We start from the raw sequence: 23,347 nt of genomic DNA, 5'->3' as shown, positions 1-23,347 counted from the left end.
TTGTTAAGCGGGGTGTACCATGATGTACGCACTTGAGGGTGGTGGACGGCGTACTGCTTCAGCGTAATTCATTTCAGAACGCGGTCCCTGCTGTGGTGCGTCGTACTGTCTAGGACCATGGACGGCCTGTCGAACCTCGGTGCGCACCATTTCCGCAAAGTTGTCCCACAGGGGCAGCGGTCGTCTGCATCTTCTGCAGTTCCTCCTTGATGACAGCCCTGATGAGTTCTCGCAAGGCGCCGATGTCGTTACCGAGGGTAACGGCAGAGAGCTCCCTTGAAGTCACGGCGTCGCGGTTGTATTGCCTGGCCCGCTGTTGAAAGGCCTTTTCCATGGTAGTGACTTCGTCATGGAACCCTGCAAGTGTCGTCGGCGGGTTTCGAATGAGGCCAGTAAAGATTTCCTCTTTAACGCCGCGCGTTAGGTGGCGCACCTTTTTGTTTCAGTCATAGAAGGGTCCGCAAGTCTGAAGATCCGATTCATGTCTTCTACGTGCGCCGTCACTCGCTCATTCGGGCCTTGAATTCTCGCCTCCATTGCTAACTCCGCCCTCTCCTTCCTGTCCGCTCTGGCGAAGGCATTGAGGAACTGCCGACGAAATTCTTCCGATGACGTCAGTGTCGCCTCGTGGTCCTCAAACCATGTTTTCGCGGAATCTTCAAGAGCGAAGTACACATAGCCTAGCTTACCCTCGTGGGTCCAGTCGTTGAGGTTGGCAACCCGGTCAAAATCGTCAAGCCAGTCGTCGGCGTCCTCTGAAGCACTTCCGTGGAACGGATTCGGCGTCAGGGTGTGATTGACGACCACGTGCGATGCTGCAGTAGCGGCAGGAAGTCGTTGGTTCGTCATTCTACTTCGTTCGGGTAGCAGACCGTGCTGTGGCTGGAGTCCCTGGAGGCGTCGGCTTGTACGTACGGGCGCAGAGGTAAGCTCGGCCGAACTACTCGACGGGCTTAGGTCTGGGGTACGCTCCGGAGATCTTAACATCTACCGTACCCAGCACTGTCCACCAGAAAATAGTTGAGCAGCGACAGATTGGCAAAGAACGGCTGCCTTTAGCAGTGGCTGATCCTCGGAGAGGATGAGCCACTGCTAATGATCCTCGGAAAGGATCAGCCATTTTCGCGGCTTGTGCGTAGTTTAGGAGGATGTTCTGTCGGGTCTCGTAGTGCATGCTTGGCCCATTATGCCTGTTGGTGTGAGAGAGGGAGAGTGACTATAGAGAGGAAGAGGCCTGTATTCGTACTTCGTATCGGCAGTGGGGCCTTGGTGGTGTTCCTCATTCGGCGACGCCCACTTTTACGTTTGGCACAGCGGTTGTGTCATGGTGCACTCAGCAAACTGGAACGTGGCCTTTTGCGTTTTATTAGCTGATTGGCTATGTTGTGGTTATCTGTGTGTGCTTGTAACGCAGTGCATTTGCAGCTCCGCTATTTTACTAGCTAGATGTCTTTAGGCCTACCTCAAACGTGCTCAAATGGTCACCCTGTATACCACGTGACTGTATTGCCGTGAGTTTTATGTCTGTGTGTCGGGCTTTGCCACGTGGGACTCGCAGTACTTTATTTGAGCGTTCTGGTTTACTCACTGTGGCTGCGTGATTATCTTTCTCTCGTCGCACTCGTGCGCCGGTACTCTTGAACCATTTTTGACGCGCAGGAATAGTGCCGGGTGGATAACCATTTAGAATCATCTATGTTAACTGCTCGGAGTCATGAGGGAGGTTGGAGTGCATACGGCAGGCAATGCCAAATCCTGATCGGGAGCTTACCACTGTCGTTGAAAAGAAAAAAAAAGTTGTCGCAGTTTCACCTGAAAGGCGAAGCATCAATTGCGATAGAAAATTTGAAGAGAGCTATACGGAGTAATGATAGCAGCTTTATCAGCTGTATAAACTTGGACATGCAGCAGCAGCACCGGCAACACGCAGAACTGTTGTCGACGCCGTCGGCGTTTTGCCCGCGTTCGCTCAAAATGCGTGCAGCGTTGGTGACTGTTGCCGGAGATTCTGATATTAATAGGCACTTGGTGCCGCAGCTAAATGTCGCCTCCCTTCCCCCCCCTCCCCCTCTCCCCCACGGCCTTTCGCGCGTCGGAAGAAGGCACGTTTGCTCTACATATATGGTGATTGTAGAGGAGGAAAGAGACGCCTACTTCTGCAGCCCTTAAGGGAGCACAGCGCAGAACGCGCGTTTGTTCTCCGCCGTGCGTTCACTCCCCGTGAAAGCGCGCGTCCCCCGCGCCCTTTCACTCGCACATACAGCGTTCGGCGCGCGGCGACGATTTCATCTCCATTGATTCTACCGGTGCTAACATATGGGGCAGAAACTTGGAGGTTAACAAAGCAGCTCGAGAGCAAGTTAACAAAGAGCGATGGAACGAAAAATCTTTGGAGTAACCTTAAAAGACAGGAAGAGAGCGTTGTGGATCAGAGAACAAACGGGGATAGCCGATATTCTAGTTGACATTAAAGGAGTACTGACACAAAAATTTTCGAGCTTGTTTTTTCTGCTGTAATAAGTAGCTAATGACCCAGTAATCACGGCGCGACACCTCATTTGCTTCAGAACGCTACAGGTAATTATTTGGAGTCTTCTTTGCAGCGACCAGTCCAAGTTTCGGTTTCAGAGAGCAACGAGATGGGCGAAGAGGGATTGTAAACACAGTGAGCACGTGATCGCACATAACTGTGACGTGTTCAAGCCAGCGCGCTCGCAGGCGAGCGAGCTTCGTGTTGCTAGTTCGTCTGCTACGCCTGCGCGAGCTTTGCGATGTCGTCGCCGTCCAACGTGTGGTCGCCGTCCTCGTTTTCGTCATTCAGCGGCGACTATTTCCTCCAGCGGGAGTCGCCACCGTATTAGATGTGGCCAACCACTTTTGATTCGATCCACCACAGGCGAGCTGGCAATCGCTTGGAAACGGTATAGGCCTAGCTCTCTGGCTGTCTGATCAGGGGCCGACGGCCCTTGCGATCCGTCCGCAGCTCGTAACAAAGCACCTATATTCGTCAACACAATCAACGTCTGCACATTTATGACGCTCATAACTGACAGTACAATTAATTTTGCCGATGGCGTTGGTAGCGATGAGAAAACACGTTAGGAAGGTCAGCCACTTCGTAGAGACGATTGCTGCGGCGGCTGCGCTGACCGCTTGCGAGCCAAAATCACGTCAACGATTAACCATATCGTACAACGTTTCATAACATGCGCACTTTCGAGGTCACTTTACTCTAAGAGTTACCTCGTGTCAGAAACAATTGAGCCGATTTTTGTGCCGCCGTCGAACGAGACCAGCGTCTCGACCAGGGAGAAAAAAAAAAAAAAAAAAAGCACCGGGACAATCGGAGCGGCGAGAAACTTGATCGCCGGCCCCGCCCCGACGGCAGCGCAAACTCGTGACGTAGCTACGGTGACGTAGCGTTTTCTTGGTTATTTGCAATCCTTCCTTGATGTCAATGTTGCGAGGTGCTGCGCTTTGCGGGTGGCTGCGCGCACGTACTTTTAAAATTGATTTTAAATATGTTCTAAGCTATATTCGCCGCTGATATTTTGTAGACGATGTGTGTGTGTCCTCCTAAATCGATCTCACGAGTGATCTCGACTTCAAATTTTTGTGTCAGTACTCCTTTAAGCGGAAGAAATGGAGCTGGGCAGGCCATGTAATGCTTAGGTTGGATAACCGGTGGACCATTAGGGTTACAGAATGGATACCAAGAGAAGGTAAGCGCAGTCGAGGACGGCAGAAAACCAGGTGGGATGATGAAGTTAAGAAATTTGCAGGCGCAAGTTGGAATACGCTAGCACAAGACAGGGCTAATTGGAGATCGCAGGGAGAGGCCTTCGTCCTGCAGTGGACATAAATATAGGCTGATGATGATGATGATGATCCTAACTGCTACAAAATTTGCTACAAATCGTCGTTTTTCCTGCTACAAGGCGGTCTTGGCCATTCCCATTCCCATCACTGAATGTCTGACGTCCGCTACTTTTCGTACCGCAAGGCTTAAAAAACGAAGTCGTTCTCGTCGATGAACCCTTTCTACGTTTTCTAGGGTGGCGTGCGGGAGATGCCGCTTTGTGAACGCCGAAAATAGCACGAGACTCCATTGCTGCTGCCTGCACTCTGGTCACGTTTGGCACATTGTAGCGTTTCCTCAGACAACAACATAGTCGGCAGGTGCCTCACTTACACTGATGGAAGCGCACAGCCTGGTCACGACGAGAGCGGTGGATAGAAGCGCACAGTACCTGGTACTGTGTGCGTACTATAAGCTATTTGATATGGCAGAGAACGCAGGGCGGAAAACAACACTAAAAGGAAAGAAAGCAAGAAAAGAAACGGTAAGGACGAGGATCCCAGTTTTTACTAATATGACCCAACTCGTCATTTTCTACCTGACAGAGAAGCCCCGTTCAGCACGCAGCAGCAGCTAGGTGATGTCTCTACTTCCGCAAATGACGTTATGGATTTACTCGGTCACTTTTTTCTTGCCACATCGCTTCAGAATCGACGAGTCGGCATCGGGGCGGAGCACCATTATTGCACGGTCGATCGTATATTATACACGAAATGTTACCTGAGAACAAGCGTTGCACGGGCGTCTGTAACACCACAACTCTTGTCATTTCTGCAGTTTGTTCTCACCCCCTTTTCATGCCATTTCCGGAATGGTCAATGTCCCTGCGTGACTTAATTCCAGGAATAATGAATGATTTATACAAAGTTGCATTATACGATAAGACGGCCCAGTGGAAACCACGTACGTGGTACAGTTTGCTTTAATCACGCGCTTTCTTGGTGGCTTTTCGGATGTGCATGTGCTGTCCATTAACAAACTAAACTTCTTGGCGGTAATGCACTTACTGACAGCGTCAGGTGACTGCAGTGACGACACTGATGACGTACGGACGTTACGGACGTGCAGAGCGCGCGAGCGGCGGTGCGCTCTGCGGTGAAACGAAGGCGCTGATTGAGCGTTGCCGTTCACGAAAAGCAGCGTGTGCAACCACGTGGGCGTGCTATCTAACCAGTAGCCCGCCCCAGTCAAGTGTCGCCCACGCACACGCAAGCCTAGCGAAGCCTCCGTAGTTATAGAAATGTCCGCTTCCGGTGGTCTACATGAAAATTAACGAGCCTGTAGTGTATTGAAGTGAAAGTCAAGCAAGGAAGAATGTGAGGCGTTCCTAGCTGATTTACACCATTTTGCGTAGCAGCAAGGAGATCTACGCCAATTGACCTAGCGTTTATTCGACCGCGTCACGTTTTTACCATCTTCTAGCCTTCTAGTTAGCTGAATTGATAAAGCCCCGGAGAGGGACAAGCCCCGATTTCGATACCTGGACCTCGACGAATTCGCAGTGTCATGGACAGTGAACATTAGCCGTGAACTTACCATTTTTCATAAATATATACTGACGGACTACTAGAAACATTTGTACGTGCCCCTACGAGACGTTCAAGAAGTCCTGAAGCGTGTCTGCACGTGGGAAAACGAAATAAAATCGGCAGGAAACACTGCACAAGAGGGTTGCCAGTATTCCTTTGCACAAGGAGCACACTCTCGAGAATTTATGGATTTAAATACCGGCAGGGGATCAGCGTTCGAAACCTGAACTAATGGCGCGTTATGACCTCCATCGAATTTCTGGGCAAAACATGCGACATTAATTGCAATATTTTACTCATACATTAAGCACCACTTAGACATTACACGCGCGTGAACACATATATAAAAACGTGGTGTTTCTGACAGTAGTGCGTCAACAAGGGTCTATGAAAGGTAATATGTCGAGTGTGCTCGGATTGTCAGACACTGTAAAATAACGTCCGGCTCTGCCTTGCAACAAAGATAGCGGGACATTCTCACAGGATGAGGAAAGATAGTCGAATAGCATTTGTGTTTAGCGACATCTCTCCACATCTGGCTACAATTCCAGCTGTCTCATTATTTTTAATGTAGAGGAAGAGGAGGAATAAACAATAAAGAAAAGAATACAACAGCCGGAGTAGGAATTGTCCCTTAGTATAGTCGTGCGTAGGCTCTAACTACGGGGACGCGGGGTTATCTTGCAACATGCGCTTGCTTACATATACTTGTAGTGTCCACGTAAATGTTATGCTACATGGGAGCTTTGGAGACACGGATGTATTTAGTATCAAATGCGTAGCCGAGCTGAGCCGAGCCGAGGTTATTACTAACTTTCTTTTTTTTCCTTCTCTTATTTTTTTTCGGGAGCTGCGCATCAAAACCGTTTACAGTCGGCTTCCTTGGGACGCTTCGAACTCTGACTGCCTGTAACGCGACTGTACAAGGGCCTATACAGAGGCGTTAGTTTTTTCCTTGTTGTCAATTTAAATAAAACTAAAATTTCTCCGGGGAGCTTTCGGGGCTATCTGCTGAATAACGCACGCACAGTATATCATGCAGATAATGAGCCGGCTTATATATCCATTTGTACTTCCCGTACACTCACTCATCGCTTGGTAACAAAACATTGGTGGCTCGCGGACTGTCCTGAAATTGACTGACAGATATAATCTCCTTTTTCCCCTGAAGTTAGAAAGATCCGCCGTTCACCTTCAAATTACAGTTATGATTTCGTCTTGCGCACTGGGAACAAGATAAAGAAAGAGTGTAGGCGTGGTAGCCCGCATAATTTTTCCTGATCTGTAAAGGATACCATCAAACCTGAACACTGCAATCAGTGGAATGAATGCGTAGGGACGAGCGTTCGTGTTCGATACAGAAAGGCGCCGGTAAAACAAACTGGAGTGGTGATGTGCATGATGCGTGCTCGGAGTTCATTACTCGGTTCATTACTTGCGTGGTCGTTAGGCAAATGGAATTAACACGATATTTTCTCTTTTCAAGTAAACTATATCAAAAAAGAAGCTCCGTATAATGAAACGCGTGAATCGTTCTTAAATGTCGCTTGGCTGCACCAGCTAGGTGCCTTTTCTGTCAGTGGTGCTACGTAAAAGCAACAGTTCTTTTTTGCTTTCTGGAAATTCAAAGGCGATTAAATTACAAAGGCCAATCAAATGGGAACGACATGAATATTATTGATCCCAGATAACTCTGTTCTGAAATTGTTGCTAGCTGTTTTACTCTTCCCGAGTTTATTGTTTTGCTGATGTTGGGTGGATTCAAGCCGTCAAGTTATCCGAGAGGAAATTTCTGGAGATAATCTTGTTGGAATTTCTTAAAATGACTGCTGTGTGCTTTCGTTTACCTATGGCTCATTCTTTAATTCTCGCGAATCACTGTCTAATGAGAATACATGCTGTATATAGTGCAGATTATCGTGTAAGAAAAAAAAATACATAGTACAAAAAATGCGCTAGAGCAGGATACAGACAAAAGAAAGAAAGACAGAGACGATTAGCTGCATAACTCGCTATCACATTGTTTTAAGCCGTTGTCGTTTCAGCAATAAGTAGTTTCAGTCAACAGTTTTTTAAACGATAGCTTCCTCTTGAAATATTTGTTTGCTTTAATCTGCCCCTGCACCCTATATGATCATTTGTATCTTTCTAGGTGTTTAACTAGACATTGTGACATCATTTTATTGAGAGGTACGAATTCGAGAAGCTTTTGTATTCGCACCATTATTGCGTTATCAGATAATGTCAGCATATTTACAATTTGTGGAAAATAAGCCCGAGTTCGATAACTTGAAGAATCCAATTAACGAGTTTAACTTTCTTCAGTTTGTTTCATTGGAGCTTTATATGTTTCAAGTAAATAAATTCAAATATCAAGCCATCTCTTAAGAACAGAGATGGTTGATATTAGGGGATGCGATCGTAGTTCCCAATAGACTGAACGTCGACGTCATTTTTCAGCTTTAGACCGTCGTCTCATGCACAAAATTTTCATAGGCACTTTGTGCCTGTAAAATAGCGCTACCAGTGCTTTAGTTATTAGCGTCACCTGTGTCAAAAATTTCATCAGTGGAATGGATAGAAATTTCTGCATCAGATGTGAAGCCGGCGATGAAGTCATCGAAATAATGCTGATGCGCCTCTACCTCAATGCTTCATTGTACGAAAATACAACGGCCAGAGCGCTGCTAAAGTAACGATTAGACTGCTCGTGGGTTCTTTCTGCATAGGGCGCACGTGTACATGCTGCTGTTGAAATTACGTGACGAGCACTCACCGGCGCGCGCTATAAACTCGTAACTTTCTTAATAATGAGCATGCCGATGCCGTGTTTTCTACACTAGAACTACGTACTCAGTCCACTTAACATTAGGTCATTGTAGGGCCAGTCCTAGCAAGTCCTAATGACATCTCGACGCTGCGGCTTGCACACGTCCAATTAAGCAATCAGGGAATCACCGTGCGTGTGTAGGAACCGCAGTCGCTCGCGAAGAACACATAACTCGATATAGTGAGTGTGAAATTAAATTTCTTAAGTGTGAGCTCATGTTCATTTAAATTCCGTAGATGTGAGGAAGTCGTCGGGAATTGCTAATAAAGTGAGAGTGATCCCACATTCTGGGATTCCCAGTGGCGTCGATGATCACCATGGGCCATCATGGTTAATTTACACACGATAATGTTGTAACAACAGGCATTCTGTGCTGACAGCTATAATTCTGCGTATGGGATAGCATACACGGTCATCCCTTGTGCGATCATATAGAAGTCGTGGTCTCAAGACTGCTTCCGCGATTATTAACAAAAAATACGTGGGACAAACCCACATAGGTGTTATCTATTCAAGCGTGTTCGCGGCTTATATTCTCCTGTTACTTTCTTGTAGTAATGTCTAACTCAACTCGAATAGCAAGTTCAGTGCGGACGGCGGACTCCACGGGCAAGCGCCTCTTTCCGCGGCGTAGAGCAGCAGCTCCAAATCCGCGATAGCAACACAAATCCTGCCACGGAAGCAAGGGTGCTGCAGAGAACACACGGGCTTATCTGGTTCTTGATCTAACCAGTAGCGGGTTTTAGCCATGCTGCATTACCGCGCGTAAATGCGCCTGTATACAGAGTAAACATTTTCGCCCCGTGTAAATATATGGCATGGCGGAAACTCTTTAGTATTAAACACGGTCCACCCCGCTTATTTCGTTTGTGCAGTCTCTGCTTCTCAGCAGTGATATCGGCTCGGCTTGTGCTCTTGATCTGCCAGTGGAACAATCTTGCCCCAGAGAGAAAGCAGTTGTGGTTTCGCCCGTAACGTGAAACAGGGGTGTTGTAGATTGCGCAAGATTATAAGTCTTGCGGTGTTTCGTGTGGTGTCGTTTGGAATATACATTCGCAGATGCGCGTGCGAGCGATCTTCTTTCGAGAGGAAGAGGAAATCGTTATACGTTAACGGCTGTAGTAGAAGTCGTTTTCAGTTGTGGAATTGGTTAAGTGGTTACTCTTCATTCCTATCCTGTCTTGAGCTTCTTACCATTGGCGTCGGTTAACATTTTTTTGGTGCTAGTTTATGGATGAGTTGCAGTGCGTGTCACGTCTACCAATCGTAGCGTGTAAGCCAACCATAGCAGCTGGCCATACACACATGAATTCATACACTCGTGTGAAAAAGTGATCTACATTCCCTTGAAACTCGCTTGAGACTTTGATAGAGATCTATCCGTATAGGAACCCTCCGAGAGTGTCGTTAATGATGTCGCTACAACATTTTAAAATCTACCTGCTATCGCCAAGACACTTGCTGCAAGCCGGCCAGTGTCATGCCAGCGCACTTTTCACGCTTTTCGCTGCTCCAAAAGCTTGTGCTCGGTACGAACTTGCTTGAAAGCATACGAGTACAAGAGGATGCATCTCATTTCTCAGTAATTCGCTTCTTGTACATGCCACTACCGCGAAGAAGTGCTCACATCCGTAATGGTCATATGCGATAATCCTTGCGCGAACTTCGTGAACACATTTTATTATGCCCGATGTCCACATTGCGCAGACATTATCGCGCTCAGCAGTGGTCTGCTGATTAGAACATACACTAATTAGCAAGGCAGCCCGGTCATCGCGTCTATGTCCGCAGTCTGAGCGCATACGTAGCAAGCGCTGATGGCGTGTAGCGAGTGCCTTGCAACTAATAATTTCCTCCCATTCCTCCTTGCCGCTCTCGCAGTGCTGAACATGAGCACGTCGGCGCAACTGTCGTTCCTCCTGGAGCCGTCGTTCGTGCCACGGGCCAGCGTCGAGACGGGTAGCGCCCTGGAGGCCTTTCCTTACTTTGGCGGCCGGTACCTGGCTGTGGCCGCCTCCCTCAATGGTGGCAACGTGCTAGCCATATTCGTTCGCATGCTACAGCAATGGATGCACCAGCTAGGTGAGTCTTCGTTTGCGTACGCTTAATTAGTCGCCTTAAGGTGAGCGTTCGGGTTCAGGTGGTCACCGTAACCCCTTGAGGCACCTGTCAATTCTGTCTGCCAAAAATTTACGTTTAGCGCATTTGCTCCTTAAGAATCATTAAGAGCCCCCGCGGTAGCTCAGTGGTTATGATGCTGCGCTGCTTAGCACGAGGTCTCGGGTACAATCCCGGCGCGTGGTCGGCCACGTTCCGATGGGGGCGCAAAGCAAAAAAGCTCGTGTACCGTGCTTGTGGTGTACGTTGAAGGGGGCCAAAGTTATTCCGTAGCCCTCCACTGTCGCTTCCCCTCTTTACCAAAGTGCACTTTCCGGCCAAGACGCGGTCGAAACCACGATCAGTGAACTGATTACCAATGTGCACTTTACTGACGTTTGCGCCAACAATCTAGTTAAGAATCAATAAAGAGGCACAACATGCAGAATATGCCAGGGGTTGCATCTTTTGCTGGGAGTTTTGTTGCGTCCACAGATGTGGACTCTGAACCTGGCACTTTAAGAATGCATCAGGTACGGCAGCGAAATTGATTAGTTCATGTGTGGTTTACTGGAAAAACAGCGATCCACTTCAAAAAGTTCCATGATGTGAATCGTTACTGTCAAATACCACGAAAAAAAAATATAGCCGCCCTCTACGAGACCATGTACTCGCGCTGGCAGCAAACAACCGGATGGGTGCGTTCCAACACTTGTAATGCGAACCATCCGTGTGGAATGGTTGTTTTTCCTGTCGGGTACATGACCGTTCTCGTGGGCCGATCCAAAAGGCAGTGCACTCTAACACAGCGCCTCAGTGACCTGGGACTGCACTTGGAGCGCACAGCTGTTATCAAGCTCCCAGATGGTGCTCAATGTGACACTCGTACCCGGTAGAGCGCCGATGAAATAATGTGCAATCATTTATTGCTCTACAGATCCGCTCTCAGATTCTAGGCATAGCGCACCTGTGTTCTTCCAAATGTGCGAGTTGACGTCAGCAATGGCGCACGGTGGGCCTGATCCGCCCTAACCGGTGAATCCACCAGTGATGTCACTGGCCAAGACGTGCTCGAAACCATAATCAGTGAACCGATGGACATTGAGCAATTGTCGCAAGTGATGCGAATATGTATAATTGCACATACGTTAAACAACGTGCGATCGTGCTATTGTACATAGTCGTCATCTGTAACAATGCAATGCAATTAAAACATTTCATCTTTACAAGCTGCGGAGTTCGTTTCGCCTCAGAAAATTACCACGCTTCTACTTTAGTGCCCTTCTACTTTACCATACAACAATGCTTCGCATTACGTAACGGTCAACTGAAGTTGTGGTTCCCAAATTGCTTTCCACTGTTGTGATTTTCGCAGCACAGCTTCAGCAACTGCTGTCTCAAAGTTTATGCAAAACGTTGTGAACATCATTACGGTGATAGTGCTTATGATTTGGAACATTTTTGTTCTCTATCTTTAATCTTGGGCATCGGTAGCGTTCAGTTAGCATTATGTGTTCCCGCGGTTTTCTTGGTCTTTGAGTTCGAGATAACATATCTGTTCTCCATCTCACCAACTGGGTGCAGCGCAGCGAATGCTATAGGGCTCGTGCCGGCCACGTAGTAACGATAGCGGGCTGCATATTGCAGAGAATTGAGGAGAGCTCGCTGTCGTGCGCTACTAATATTTCCCGACGCTTCCTTTCAGTCGGCGTCGCGTGTGGGGTGATCAGAGGCGGACAATGGAGAAACCGTTCTGATTTCTGGTTCTCATTTCTGGTTGGTTGGCGCGACCCCTAGCTTTCGCTGCACTTGCCGGAATCGGTGAGATAATGTGTACGTTAACAACTGAGAAAACAATAGGTAGTGACGTGTGCTAGCGCACCTCGGCCGTTTATTAACGACTGCACTGTTGACAGGGGCCATACTCTTGCTGACAGGGGCACGATACTCTTGCAGGTCACAATGTCGCGTGTGTTAATTCGCTAATTATCAGTGCGTGGCTCAGGTCGAGCGAATTACACCACGTTATTCTTGCCACTACCTGTTTCTGGGCTAGTTGGTCTATACTCGTTACGGCGTAAAAGACGCGTGACAATATAAAGAAACAACACTACAGGAAAGCGCTCTTTCTTGTCATGCCCATTTTTTCTTGTCTTTTGCAACATAATATTATTATTGTCTGGAAACTGGGGTGATAACCTAGGTACGGGGGCATTTGACTCGCATTCACTCTAGCCTGATAGTACATAACTGTCACTCAGGTACGGGAATTCCTGAGAGCGCCATCTGGGAGCGGCTTCTCGCGGCTGGAACCGACGAACGGAGCGCCGCCTCGACCAACGCCCAATCGTCGTCGGCCGACGCAGCGACGACACCGCCCCCACCGGACCTGGTAGTGACACCGACGGTGTTTGGCGAGCGCCACATGCCGGGCGCCCGCGGATCTGTGTCCGGTATCGGGCCGCAGTCGGCGCTCAGCCTGGGCGCGGTGCTGCGGGCCCTCTGTCAGGGTCTTGCGCGCAACCTGCATACCATGATGCCCCGCGAAATGCTGGAGCGCGCGGGCGTCCGCCGAATCGTTGGCACGGGCAAAGCGTTGACACGCAACGCGTGCCTGAAGCAGGCCGTCCACGAAGTTTACGGCATTCCTCTCGAGCTGGGCGGCAAGGGCGACGCGGCGCTGGGAGCTGCGCTGGCGGTGCTCGCCCACGTCGAGCGCGGCCGCGCCACTGGCTCCAGCACCAAGGCTTAGTCGGGGTCGCAAGAACGAGCGGGTGATGATGCGGATGGCGTTCGTTTCTTACTGCCCAGGTATAGCGTTGAATGAAGAATCCTCCTTCCCTCCCCCCCCCCCTTCCCGAAAAAAAAAAGCGCACCTAAGGCGCTCAGAACTGGTCACCACTGTGCCGCACGTCGTTCTTGCCTGTCGTAATGTTCGTCATTTCGCGGTGTACCTTCGAAATTAGCGACTGTTGCGTGCTGCGTGGCATCAGAGGACAGTGTCACAGCGTCACTTCCTTGCAGAGCTCATCATCCCAGTGAGGGCTTGTCTGTTCATGGCGACATCTATAATGCTTACCTAAAGGTTACAAGGAAGTTTCGTTGGTTGGTAACCTTGTTGCTGCGGAGTGGGTGACGCTGGCGCGGCTCAAATGTGCGTTGCGCCTAAAATGCTCCAAACGTCTGTGCACTGCAACAACACAATGTTCCTGCTGCGATCAATAGTGCTCTTTAAACACATGAATTGGTGATCTGGCTCAAGACCCGGCGCATTGATATCATTGTTAAAGCTTGGTTTCTGGTGTGCTTTATGAGAACATTCATACCTTGTATGTTATCTATCTGTTTCTGTGGAAGTAGTGTACATGCAGGATACCCTAAGCTGCAATGGGAGATATTTTGCTAGTCAATACAATACCATATTCTTTTGTCACTGGACAGTGGAAGTGTTCCAGCATGGCTGTCGATTTCTCTTTACCTGTTCACGAGAACATCGGACGTGTCCATTGGCGGTGTGAAAATATCCGCCATGTTATAAAATCATGATGCAATGATGCAATAGCATCACCTTTGTGATTTGCCAGTTTGCCGACCGTGCACTTGAGGGCAGTGGTGAATAACTGCAATATGAATGCATTGCCAATAGGTTGCGGCTCATCAGGGTGACAAGAAAAATGAAGCGAGTGCTGGGAGCTACAAAAGATGTTTTAGAAATGTACATTCATACCGGCATTGTGAACGTTCTTTGTGACTGTCATGTTGCCCTTTCTTTGACTAGAGTGTATGTGAAATCCTAGCTGTTGGACTCATATTTTACCCCAACTTGGTTATGTTGTTTTTAGAGGAAACATCTACTCTTCATATTTTTTTCTTGACCATTGCAGAGAAGCACACACTTACCACCATCTAGCACAAGGTACAATTTAAATTATAGGAACAAAGGTTCTGAGATTCCGTGTTACCTCTATGATATAATGTTGCTTGGAGAAAGATGGGACAAGAAAGATGGGACAAGAAAGTTAGTGTGAGTCAAAAGTAGGAATGATATGCTAAAAATACATGTATATTTATTCTGCAGTGCCTGGCATATGCAAGAAACACAAATACGAAGCAAAATTGTTTCTGGGGTGCATAGCACGTACACCAGTTACTATAGATTTGGTGCTCGAGCATGATGTAAAGTGCCTGCGTCAAGTATCTGTTGTACAAGAATAGTTTGACCAAGTTCAGATACTATATTCATTACCGATTACACAAAACCCAAGTCAAATGAACGATAGGCACTTATCTGCCTGTCAAGAAATCTTTTTTGTACTATTGCAGATTGTTGTTTGGAAGTTTGATTACGTTTTTCAAAGTGATAAAGATAAACACATCTTGTATGATATTGTGCCAGCGATGTCTGAAGCACCGCTTATTGTTGACTCTTGTGGCGCTCTGAGAGGGAAAACACTGCAACGCATAAAGTACGTAAGATGCACTTCAGAAACAGAAAGGGCACTGTGGTTTGCCACTTGCAACTCCTTTTTTTGTCTTCTGGTGATACAAGCTGCAGAATACACGATAGAAGTATAAGTGTGTGCCTGTTGGCTAGTAATTTCGCTTGACATGCCCACAACCAACAGCAGTTCACTAAGGCATAGCGGTGTTTTACGCAGCGCATGAATGGCTTTGGGAAGTGTACGCGCTCTTTCTCCTCTGTACTTTTCCTTAAGCCATTCATGCACTGCGTAAACACCACTCGGAACTCTGAACAACTCGCCCAAGCTTCCACCCTTGTTCACTAAGGCAGATTGGGCCCTACCTACAAGACGAAGGCCTGCACATTTTATCCACAAATAAAGAAGGCGTTTTGTTGCGTGAGACCATGTGTTTTGGAATAAGACAAACATTTTCTTATTTGATATCTTTATCCTTTCGACCCACCGCGTTAGTGCAGTGGTTAGGCGTTCTGCTGCTGAGCACGAGGTGGCAGGCTTGATACCCGGCCATGGCGACCGCATTGTGATAGGGGCGAAACGCAAAAAAAAAGCGCTCGTGTACTTAGATTTGGGTGCACGATGAAGAACTCCACGTGATAAAAATTAATCCAGATCCCCAGGGCTGCTTTGGGACGTTAAACCGCGTGAATAAATATTTATCGTATTCGATGCCGTATTCTTTGCAAAGGTCAGGGCAAATGCTTAAAAGCTCTGTGATAAGCAGAATGTGTGCGAGTTTAGTAAGAAACTATAGAGAAGGGCAAGGCTAATGTACTCGACGTGTTTTTTTTTTTTGCTGCCGAAACGTATAAGTTCTACTGTCAGCTGCTGTCTGACCATTTCATAGCTCTGTGGTCTCTACCTTTATTCGGGACGGCCAACAGAAACCGCGACTGTGGTGTACCGCACAGCTGGTGGTGCGAGTACATATTGCTATCGTGGCTCGCCTCAAAACCCACGTATGGGGTAATAAGCGTTGACGATGTGGAATGCGCAGGATGACAATCACTGATGTTGTTGACTCTGCAGTTGTGTAGGCACACGTGCTTGTCGTCGTTCTCTTTAATAGTCTTTCATGCTCTGTTTTAGGCTAAACAACGAACTGAATATCACCATCTCCACTAGAACACTTGCAAGCTTTGAATCGCAGCAGATTCATTTTCCGTCATCCAATTAAATCTATTTTCCTTACCAGGAAGGTTGTTTGTCATATAACAGGTCAGTTGAAGGGACTGACATATCGCTACCATTCTGCTGATCAAACTCGATTCGATTGTATTCTTCACCTCGTGTCCCTGTGGCAGGCTGGAATGATGATTTTGGCAAGCAATTGCAAGTCTTCACTGTCGGCAACGTGCAGGTAGACTACTGTCCCAGAAGTTGCCAACACTGTTCTTGTACTGACGGCACTATGTTGTTGCACGCTTGCTTGCCCAGCTTATTATTTTCCGCAGTGCAGGGGACTCTGATAAGCATTCCCATCTGTGCATATGATCAATGCATTCCTGTGTTGCTTAACACACTGTACTGCGGAAAGGGTATGTAACTTTAAAATCCTTGTTGATATTGTGCAGTACATACAGGAAGGCGTACCTTATCATTACCAACATTTTGTATACCCTTAATTTAATGCACCGCTCTGTGTATGTACAGAGGTCAGCAAACTTCTCTAGAATGCACGAACCACGTTCTTGGGACTGTGCTGGCGACATCTGGAGATGACATGTGGCACAAAATCAGCTGTATGTGAAGTTGCGTGACTACAGTTACATTTACAGTTTGCATTGATTTCTCTCGACCAGGTGGTCGGCTTAAGCTTTGGTGGCAGCTTTGGCCCTCATGAGTGTTTCTAGGCAAGTGTATTGACCTTTGTACAACACTTCCACCAATCCCCGCTTCTTCTGGACTTTATTTGGACGATAACTGTCTGCCTGTATTGAGAAAAAAAAAGCTGAACAAATCCGCTCGCTTGATTCTTGGGAGATGCCCTCTGTGATTTTGCTTTGTCTCAAACTGGATGTTGGACAAATGACGATGTTTGCAACAATAGTAGCTCAGTAGGAATTATAAGATAGCTCCTAAATTTCTGTCAAAAGGTAACCGTGTGGCTGCACAGTGCTTGATGGATGTGCCATTCATATCCAACAAAAGTGGAAGACAGTGTAATAAATTAGGTGAACCATGTTAGAATAATTGAAGTGGTATGTGTTGTCGCTACACCCGAGTTCTATGTAAATTGTCTTCTTGCAGGTGGGTGCATGAACAGAGTTTGGGATAAAGAAAGTGAGCTTACGACGCATAAAAACTAGTATTTGTTAGGAGTAATATGTTGGGAGTGGCATAGTTTCTGTTTCACTTTTGTGACTTTGTATTCTGCGTTGCGGTGTTTTTTTTATGTTGTATGAAATAGTGCTCAAGTTTGGACCATTACAGCTGCTTACATGAGTCGTGAACACTGTGTAGCTTATTTGTGATGGTACACAAAATGTTGTGCCACTTTCTTTGAGCTCACTGTGGGGAAGGTGTCAGTCGCAGGTTTTCCACGTTCTAAGTTGCTGACAGTTCTTTTCATCTGCTCAGAGACATCGTTCTTGTAGTTTTGAACTTTTTAAAAACGTTGTGCTTCATTTACAAATCATTTTGATGTATTTTCCGGATCGGACATTAGGGTGCTTTAATTCTAAATTACTTGAAGTGGTCAGGACTTCACTTACAGGGAGGGACCTTGTAACACTTTTCGAAGTAGTCTGATTTTACATCTGATGTCATTTCATCGCCCTTTATTGTCTCATGAAAACCGACTGCTTAGAAACAGATGGAAAAAATGTGTATGTTATCTCATGCACTCAACAATTAACCAAACGAATAACACGAATGTGAAATGTCACCTTGGCTTAATTTACGAAAACTTTCCACTTGTAACTTCGTGCAGTGAGTAGCAAGAATTTGTACAGCCAACATTAGGAGCATGTAGCGTGCATCGCTTACATGCGGCATGACATAGTGGCAGATTTCTTGTCGCCCATTTCCGTAAGTGTTATTAGGTTTGTATCCGTTGTTGCACTAACTGTGCCTAGCATGTGGAAATGCGTTTCAGCATAAGTGGCTGTGGCCATTCTTGAAGAGCTGTAACAAACGCAAATTAAACACTGACTAATAAGATGCAGTTTATGTGTTCCACATAATGTCACCTGTCAGGACAACCAAAGCCAAGGTTGCATCACACTTTCCTCATGAAACCTCGAATTCATCGACATGCGATGGCTGTCACAGCAGTGCACGTGCTCCAAGGTGTGCACACTTTCTCTTCACCAATTAACGTTGGTTGGTACTATAAACACACTGTTTTGGCGAATGGCAGGCTTGTGAAAGAAATCAACAAAATGGTACCAAGAGTAAAGGCAACAATGCAACACTGCTATGCTAGTGTATAATACAGCTGTTTCTGAAGCATCTCCTTTAAGTACATGCGAGAATTTGGAACACCTAGAAAGAAGATGCTACAGAATTAAGGTGCTTTCATGCTTTAAAATATTTTATACATGTACAGAGGTCAACAGACTTCTCTAGAATACGCGAACCACGTTCTGAGGACTGCGCTAGTGAATATGAAGATTATGTGTCGCACAAAATCGGTTGTATGTGAGGTTGCTTGATTACATATGCTGTTTTGATTGATTTATCTCGACCTGTTGGTCGGATTCAGCTTTGGTGGCTGCTTTGGCCCTCAGGATTGTGTTCTAGACAAGTGTGTTGACTTCTGTACTCGTTGTTAACCAAAGGCTGCGGGTGATCAGGGTGATTTCAAAAGCGTCACTATTGTGTGGTCTTGTTATGAGCATGAAGGTCAACTTCTGTTGGAGAACTCCTTAAACTAATGCTATGTAACTATATACACTCATAAATTTAGTTCCAATAGAGCTCCATTTAAACAAAAAAGCTATAATGTTAGGATTACCTACCATAACCACCTCAGTTTGGCGAGTGCACCTTCCACAGCTCGGTGCTTGGCAAGACAAAAAAAAAAAAACAGCAGGTTGCATGTGGAGTAATTTTGTTTATACATTCTTGTCTAGCTGACAGTTCTACTGACTTAACTGGTCCAACAATGATGTCAATGTTCTGGTTTGCTCATTCACCAAATGACAAACGAGGTCGTGTTCACCCTTTTTGAGCACCGATAGCAGTGGGGAGCACTTCATTTTCTAGGACCTCGACATTGTTTTCTTAGAGAAAAATTGCAGGACAAAAATTATTCCGCATAGCCTCACTCACCGTTTCCCCATTGATCGCATGCACATTTTAAGGCTTTGGTGCAGTGGCAGTTGCAGTGATAAGTTTTCACTGTGCACTGTGTACTACATTTGACAAAGTTGTGGTGTAGCTGTGGCTTGGCGATTTTATTCAGTATTGCTGACTTTATCAGCCCTCCAGTGGAATACAAGATTATGTAAGCACTCTATTTTTTGGTAGCTTCTAGAGCTAAGGGTTTGAAGAAGTCAGTATTTATTGAGCTGATGACACCTTACTAAGGTGAAAGCTTAGCGGAGAAACTTCGGAATGATTTATGCATGAGTGCTGTGGTATGGTACCTCTCAGGCAGACTTCTACCTCCTTATGAAACTGCACAGACAACTTATTGAGTTGCTCATTTATTGCAAATTTATTACTATTGCTGGTATACCATGCTGATATATTGCATATACAGACTCATAATTTCCCTAAACTGCTTACAGAATAGAGGTGGAATTCGTGTTAATTGGAATGAATTTTGCTGGAATAGTATGGCAGGCAAAACATGATTAGTGGACTACACACCAAAATGTTTTTGTAGGATACACCAATTAGTGTAACGTAAGTAGAAGTCTAGATTTCTTTGACAGGAAAATAAAGCTAATTGTGGTAATTTAGAAGCTTAGACACAGAAATAATAAAATGTACATTAAACTGTATTTACACCACTGTAATGTAGATGATGCAGTGTAATGAAACTGCGGGTAGTGCATGAACATGCGATAGTGAAACACTGCTCAGGAATTATGTACTCCTTTGTTTGGACGAAGTGTGCCAGTAGTGCAGCCCTCCAATGCGGAGAAGAGGATCAGTCACATTTTCAGTCGATATTTAAGGTGGCTGAGCTTCAAATTAAGGCGAGAAATCGCTATGACAGAATATTGTAGCATGTATTCATAAATAATTGGCACATTAAATTTGCCGAGAAGCATATACATGACTGTGTACATAGTTATTCTTTCACATTCATTTGAACGAAGCAGTGATGTGTCTACAAATGTTCTATCTTTGTGGCTACTGCTGTTTGCCTGTTGGTAATTTGTTACACACTCTGTAAAATAGTCTCAAGTTTGTCTTCTTTTCCGCCACGAACATGGACAGTTCCTTTACTTACGTGTGATATCTGTTCATGTTGTTGTTCTTGTCATTCCTTACTTTCACTCTGTTAAATAAACTGAAAACATTCATCTAGATGTCTGCTGTCGCCAGTTCACTATGCGCATTTCTAGTGATCTTGGAGTATTACGATTCCCATTAACATAGCAGGCATGAAGATAAGGCTGAGTGCATGAAGCTTCGTGGAATACTTTTGATGCAGATTGGCAACGATTTCGTAAAATTTCTGTCTATGCACTTAAAAAGTTACCTTCGTTATGAAACATGCACGAATAGCACTGCTTGGTGCTTCTCAACCACAGGAAAAAAAAGAACTACAGGACCTGCTCCGTCACGAATTGGTTCAAAGGGCAAATCATTGTTCTGGTATAGTTCATTGGGGAGGGTACACGTGAAATACACTCTTACAAATCATGTCACAAATCAAGTAGGATAGCCAGAAACTGCGACACTCGCAGCCTGCACTTCGCGGTGGAGAACACCTAGTGCACGCTATTTTCTAGCGATGCTGTTAAGAGGATGTACAAGGGTGGAAGCTTGGACGAGTTGTTAGTAGTTCACGGTGGTGTGTTGGGCAGCGGACAAATAGCTTTTGTAAAAAAAAATAATCAGCCCTTCTACTCCGTGAAGATCGATATCACCATCACTAAAAATAGAGGGCATACATACCCGTTGATAGTGCCGAACGCAGGCAGTTTTCCTTTGATTAAAGATTTTTATACACGTACCGCAAACTCTAAGGTCACCAAGCTCTTCTCCACTAGTAGTGGAATGTTCATTCAACACTTCCAAGCCATTGCGTCGCTGTTCGCCGGAGCGGATCACACTGAGGAGGGACAAGTTGTCGAACCGCAAACGCTTGCGTTCGATGTCCCGAGTTTGCTCGGCGGCGTGGTTAGCAGCATCCGCCCGCCAATGCCGCTTGCGATTCTTCCAAATGAAATTGCTTCAAAATTAAATCTGTCCGTTACGTAAGGCAATGAATGGCTCATACCCCCGCAAACGCGGCCTCTCCATTACGACGTCAGAAAAGTGAAATTCTACGCTGGAATTATGAGCGGCAACCGAGCCAGCTGTGGAAAAAGACGACGACGATGAACGCGGGAGCAAAGGCACAACCGCTTTTGCGCGGTTGTGCCGAGGGGCGCCAACGTGTCAGCTGTGGAAGACGACGACGACACTCGAGCCATTGCTGATAATGATAGTTTTTGGGAACAGACATGGACGTTCAGGCTAGGCTTGTAAAAATATATAAACACACGTGCGCTGCGCATAACACCACCATGAACTGTTAAGAGGGGTTCAGCAATTGTTTTCCGGCTGTGGTCGATCTAAACGCCAGGCGAAGTGTGTCGAAGCCCGAATTTGTTCTGTTATAGACTAGTTAATTTATTATAAATAGTTTTTGTTATAGACTCCGTGATAAGTTTTTCCGTGTCATTCCATTTCTCAGTTCTTTCATCGAGAATGCCCTTGAATGTAAGGTTGTTCCTGCGCATTTGGTTGTTCAGATCATCCATGACGAGATTGGCTTGTTCAATTTGTTTCAGTTCAATGGTTCGAACCTGATACCGAGTTTCCTGCACAAGCGCGCCCACTGTGGATACATCATTGTGAACGCTGTCTACTGTTTCTAGGCGCTGCTCAATTTCTGACAACCGTCTTTTGACATCTGTAATATTCGACTGAATGTCCTCGAGTTTGACGGACACGTCTTTCTGAGATTTTTCATTAGCCTCAGAAAGTTCTTTGAGAAGATTCATAATTTGATCTACCTTGTCAGGATCTGGGATTCCGAAGGGCCGGCGTCGTCGGTCATTGTGGCCGCAGATGGTAACGTACGGCTGCGGAGCTCCAGGTCGGGGAAGACGGGAACCCAGCACCTCCACCAAATGTCACGTGATGTTCTTGTAAGTCCACAGGGCGTCTGACCGTAGTACAAGAAGACGGAGCAGTCTCAGCTGGACACTGATCGAGTGCGCACTACTAGTTCGTCGACTTCCTCTTTCACACTTCACCGTGCCGGCACCGATAATCTCCAGTACAGACTTTCAAAAATTGAAAGATTATATATAAATTGAAAGATGTATTTCTAAGGGTAATCCTAATGTTTGGTTCTCACGTCCTGTTATACCGGCTTCACGTTGGAGGTCAGCTAAATGTTTGTACAGCTAGAATGGCGTAACCCGAGCGCGCATTTGTGGAATGCAGCCTGCGTGGGAGCCGTCACTAAGAACAACCACCGACGGCCTCGCTGGAAAGCAGCCTACATGAAAGTTGTGACGGACGTCACTAAGACAAGCGAGCCATAGGGGTGCGCGAATAGTCTTAGAGCGCAGCTCTTCGGCGCCCGATCCTGCGTTGAGCGTCGGCGTGTCTCGGCGTCCCTTTGCGTCGTCCCTCGGCATAACTCATCGAAGGATGAAAGAGCGAACGCGGAGCACAGCGGGATATGGAAAACGGTGAGAGCGAAGAGAGCGCGAGGAGGAAGGCAGAGGAGGAGGGTACAGGCGAAACCATGAGGCGGAAAGCGGAGGAGGAGGTTTTGGCGAAAGCTTGAGAAGAAAAGCGTAGTGCCGCGCAATAACGGGCTCTGCGGCGACGACCGCTACGAGATGGCGCCACAGTAGCGCGCCTTCGCCTGGTCAGCGATGGGCGAGCGCGTCCACACATACTATCTTATATAGAAACAAAGCGCTGCATGAGCGGAGGTCTGTCTGCGGCGGCTGCTGTGAATCGCGCCCGCGCGTTATCCACACGCGGCCTCTCGCAATTTCCCTATTAGCGAGGCAGTCGCGCCACACTTCACTCCGTTTGCAATGTGCCGCACGAGACAGGTTGTCTGTACCAGCCAATGTATCGCGAAATGAAAACACATATAGAGCTGCGCACAAATTTCGCCTCAGGGAGTATATCGTAATCGTCGGTGATTTTTTCAGACTGAAATGAATACGTATCGAATAGTGCCAGAAGAGAATGGAATTGAATATCTAATAATTTTTGATAGTGGTGAATAATGCCCAGCCATCTCACCATTTTTACCTATACAGTTCTCACATGATGTTACGGAAGGATAGGAGGAAAGAAGAGAAGAAGAATATAGTGGTCGCGGTCACGGTGTAAGAATAAGCAAGAGAGGGGC

The 23,347-nt window shown here is 46.6% G+C and overlaps 1 protein-coding gene across 1 annotated transcript in view; it reads left to right on the top strand.

Annotated features, from left to right (window-relative positions):
* Positions 1 to 20,276, top strand: part of LOC119443717 (sedoheptulokinase-like) — a 68,730-nt gene extending 48,454 nt beyond the window's left edge. Inside the window, exons 3-4 of the mRNA XM_037708427.2 lie at positions 10,100 to 10,300; positions 12,577 to 20,276. Coding sequence (XP_037564355.1) covers positions 10,100 to 10,300; positions 12,577 to 13,067 — 692 coding nt within the window. The 3' untranslated portion in view covers positions 13,068 to 20,276. The remainder of the gene's footprint in view (positions 1 to 10,099; positions 10,301 to 12,576) is intronic.
* The last annotated feature ends 3,071 nt before the right edge of the window (positions 20,277 to 23,347 follow it).

The sequence above is a fragment of the Dermacentor silvarum genome, chromosome 3 (assembly GCF_013339745.2).
Source record: "Dermacentor silvarum isolate Dsil-2018 chromosome 3, BIME_Dsil_1.4, whole genome shotgun sequence".
Taxonomy (NCBI): Eukaryota; Metazoa; Arthropoda; class Arachnida; order Ixodida; family Ixodidae; genus Dermacentor; species Dermacentor silvarum.
Note: the sequence above shows the minus strand (reverse complement) of the source record. Positions and strands in the feature narration are given on the sequence as shown.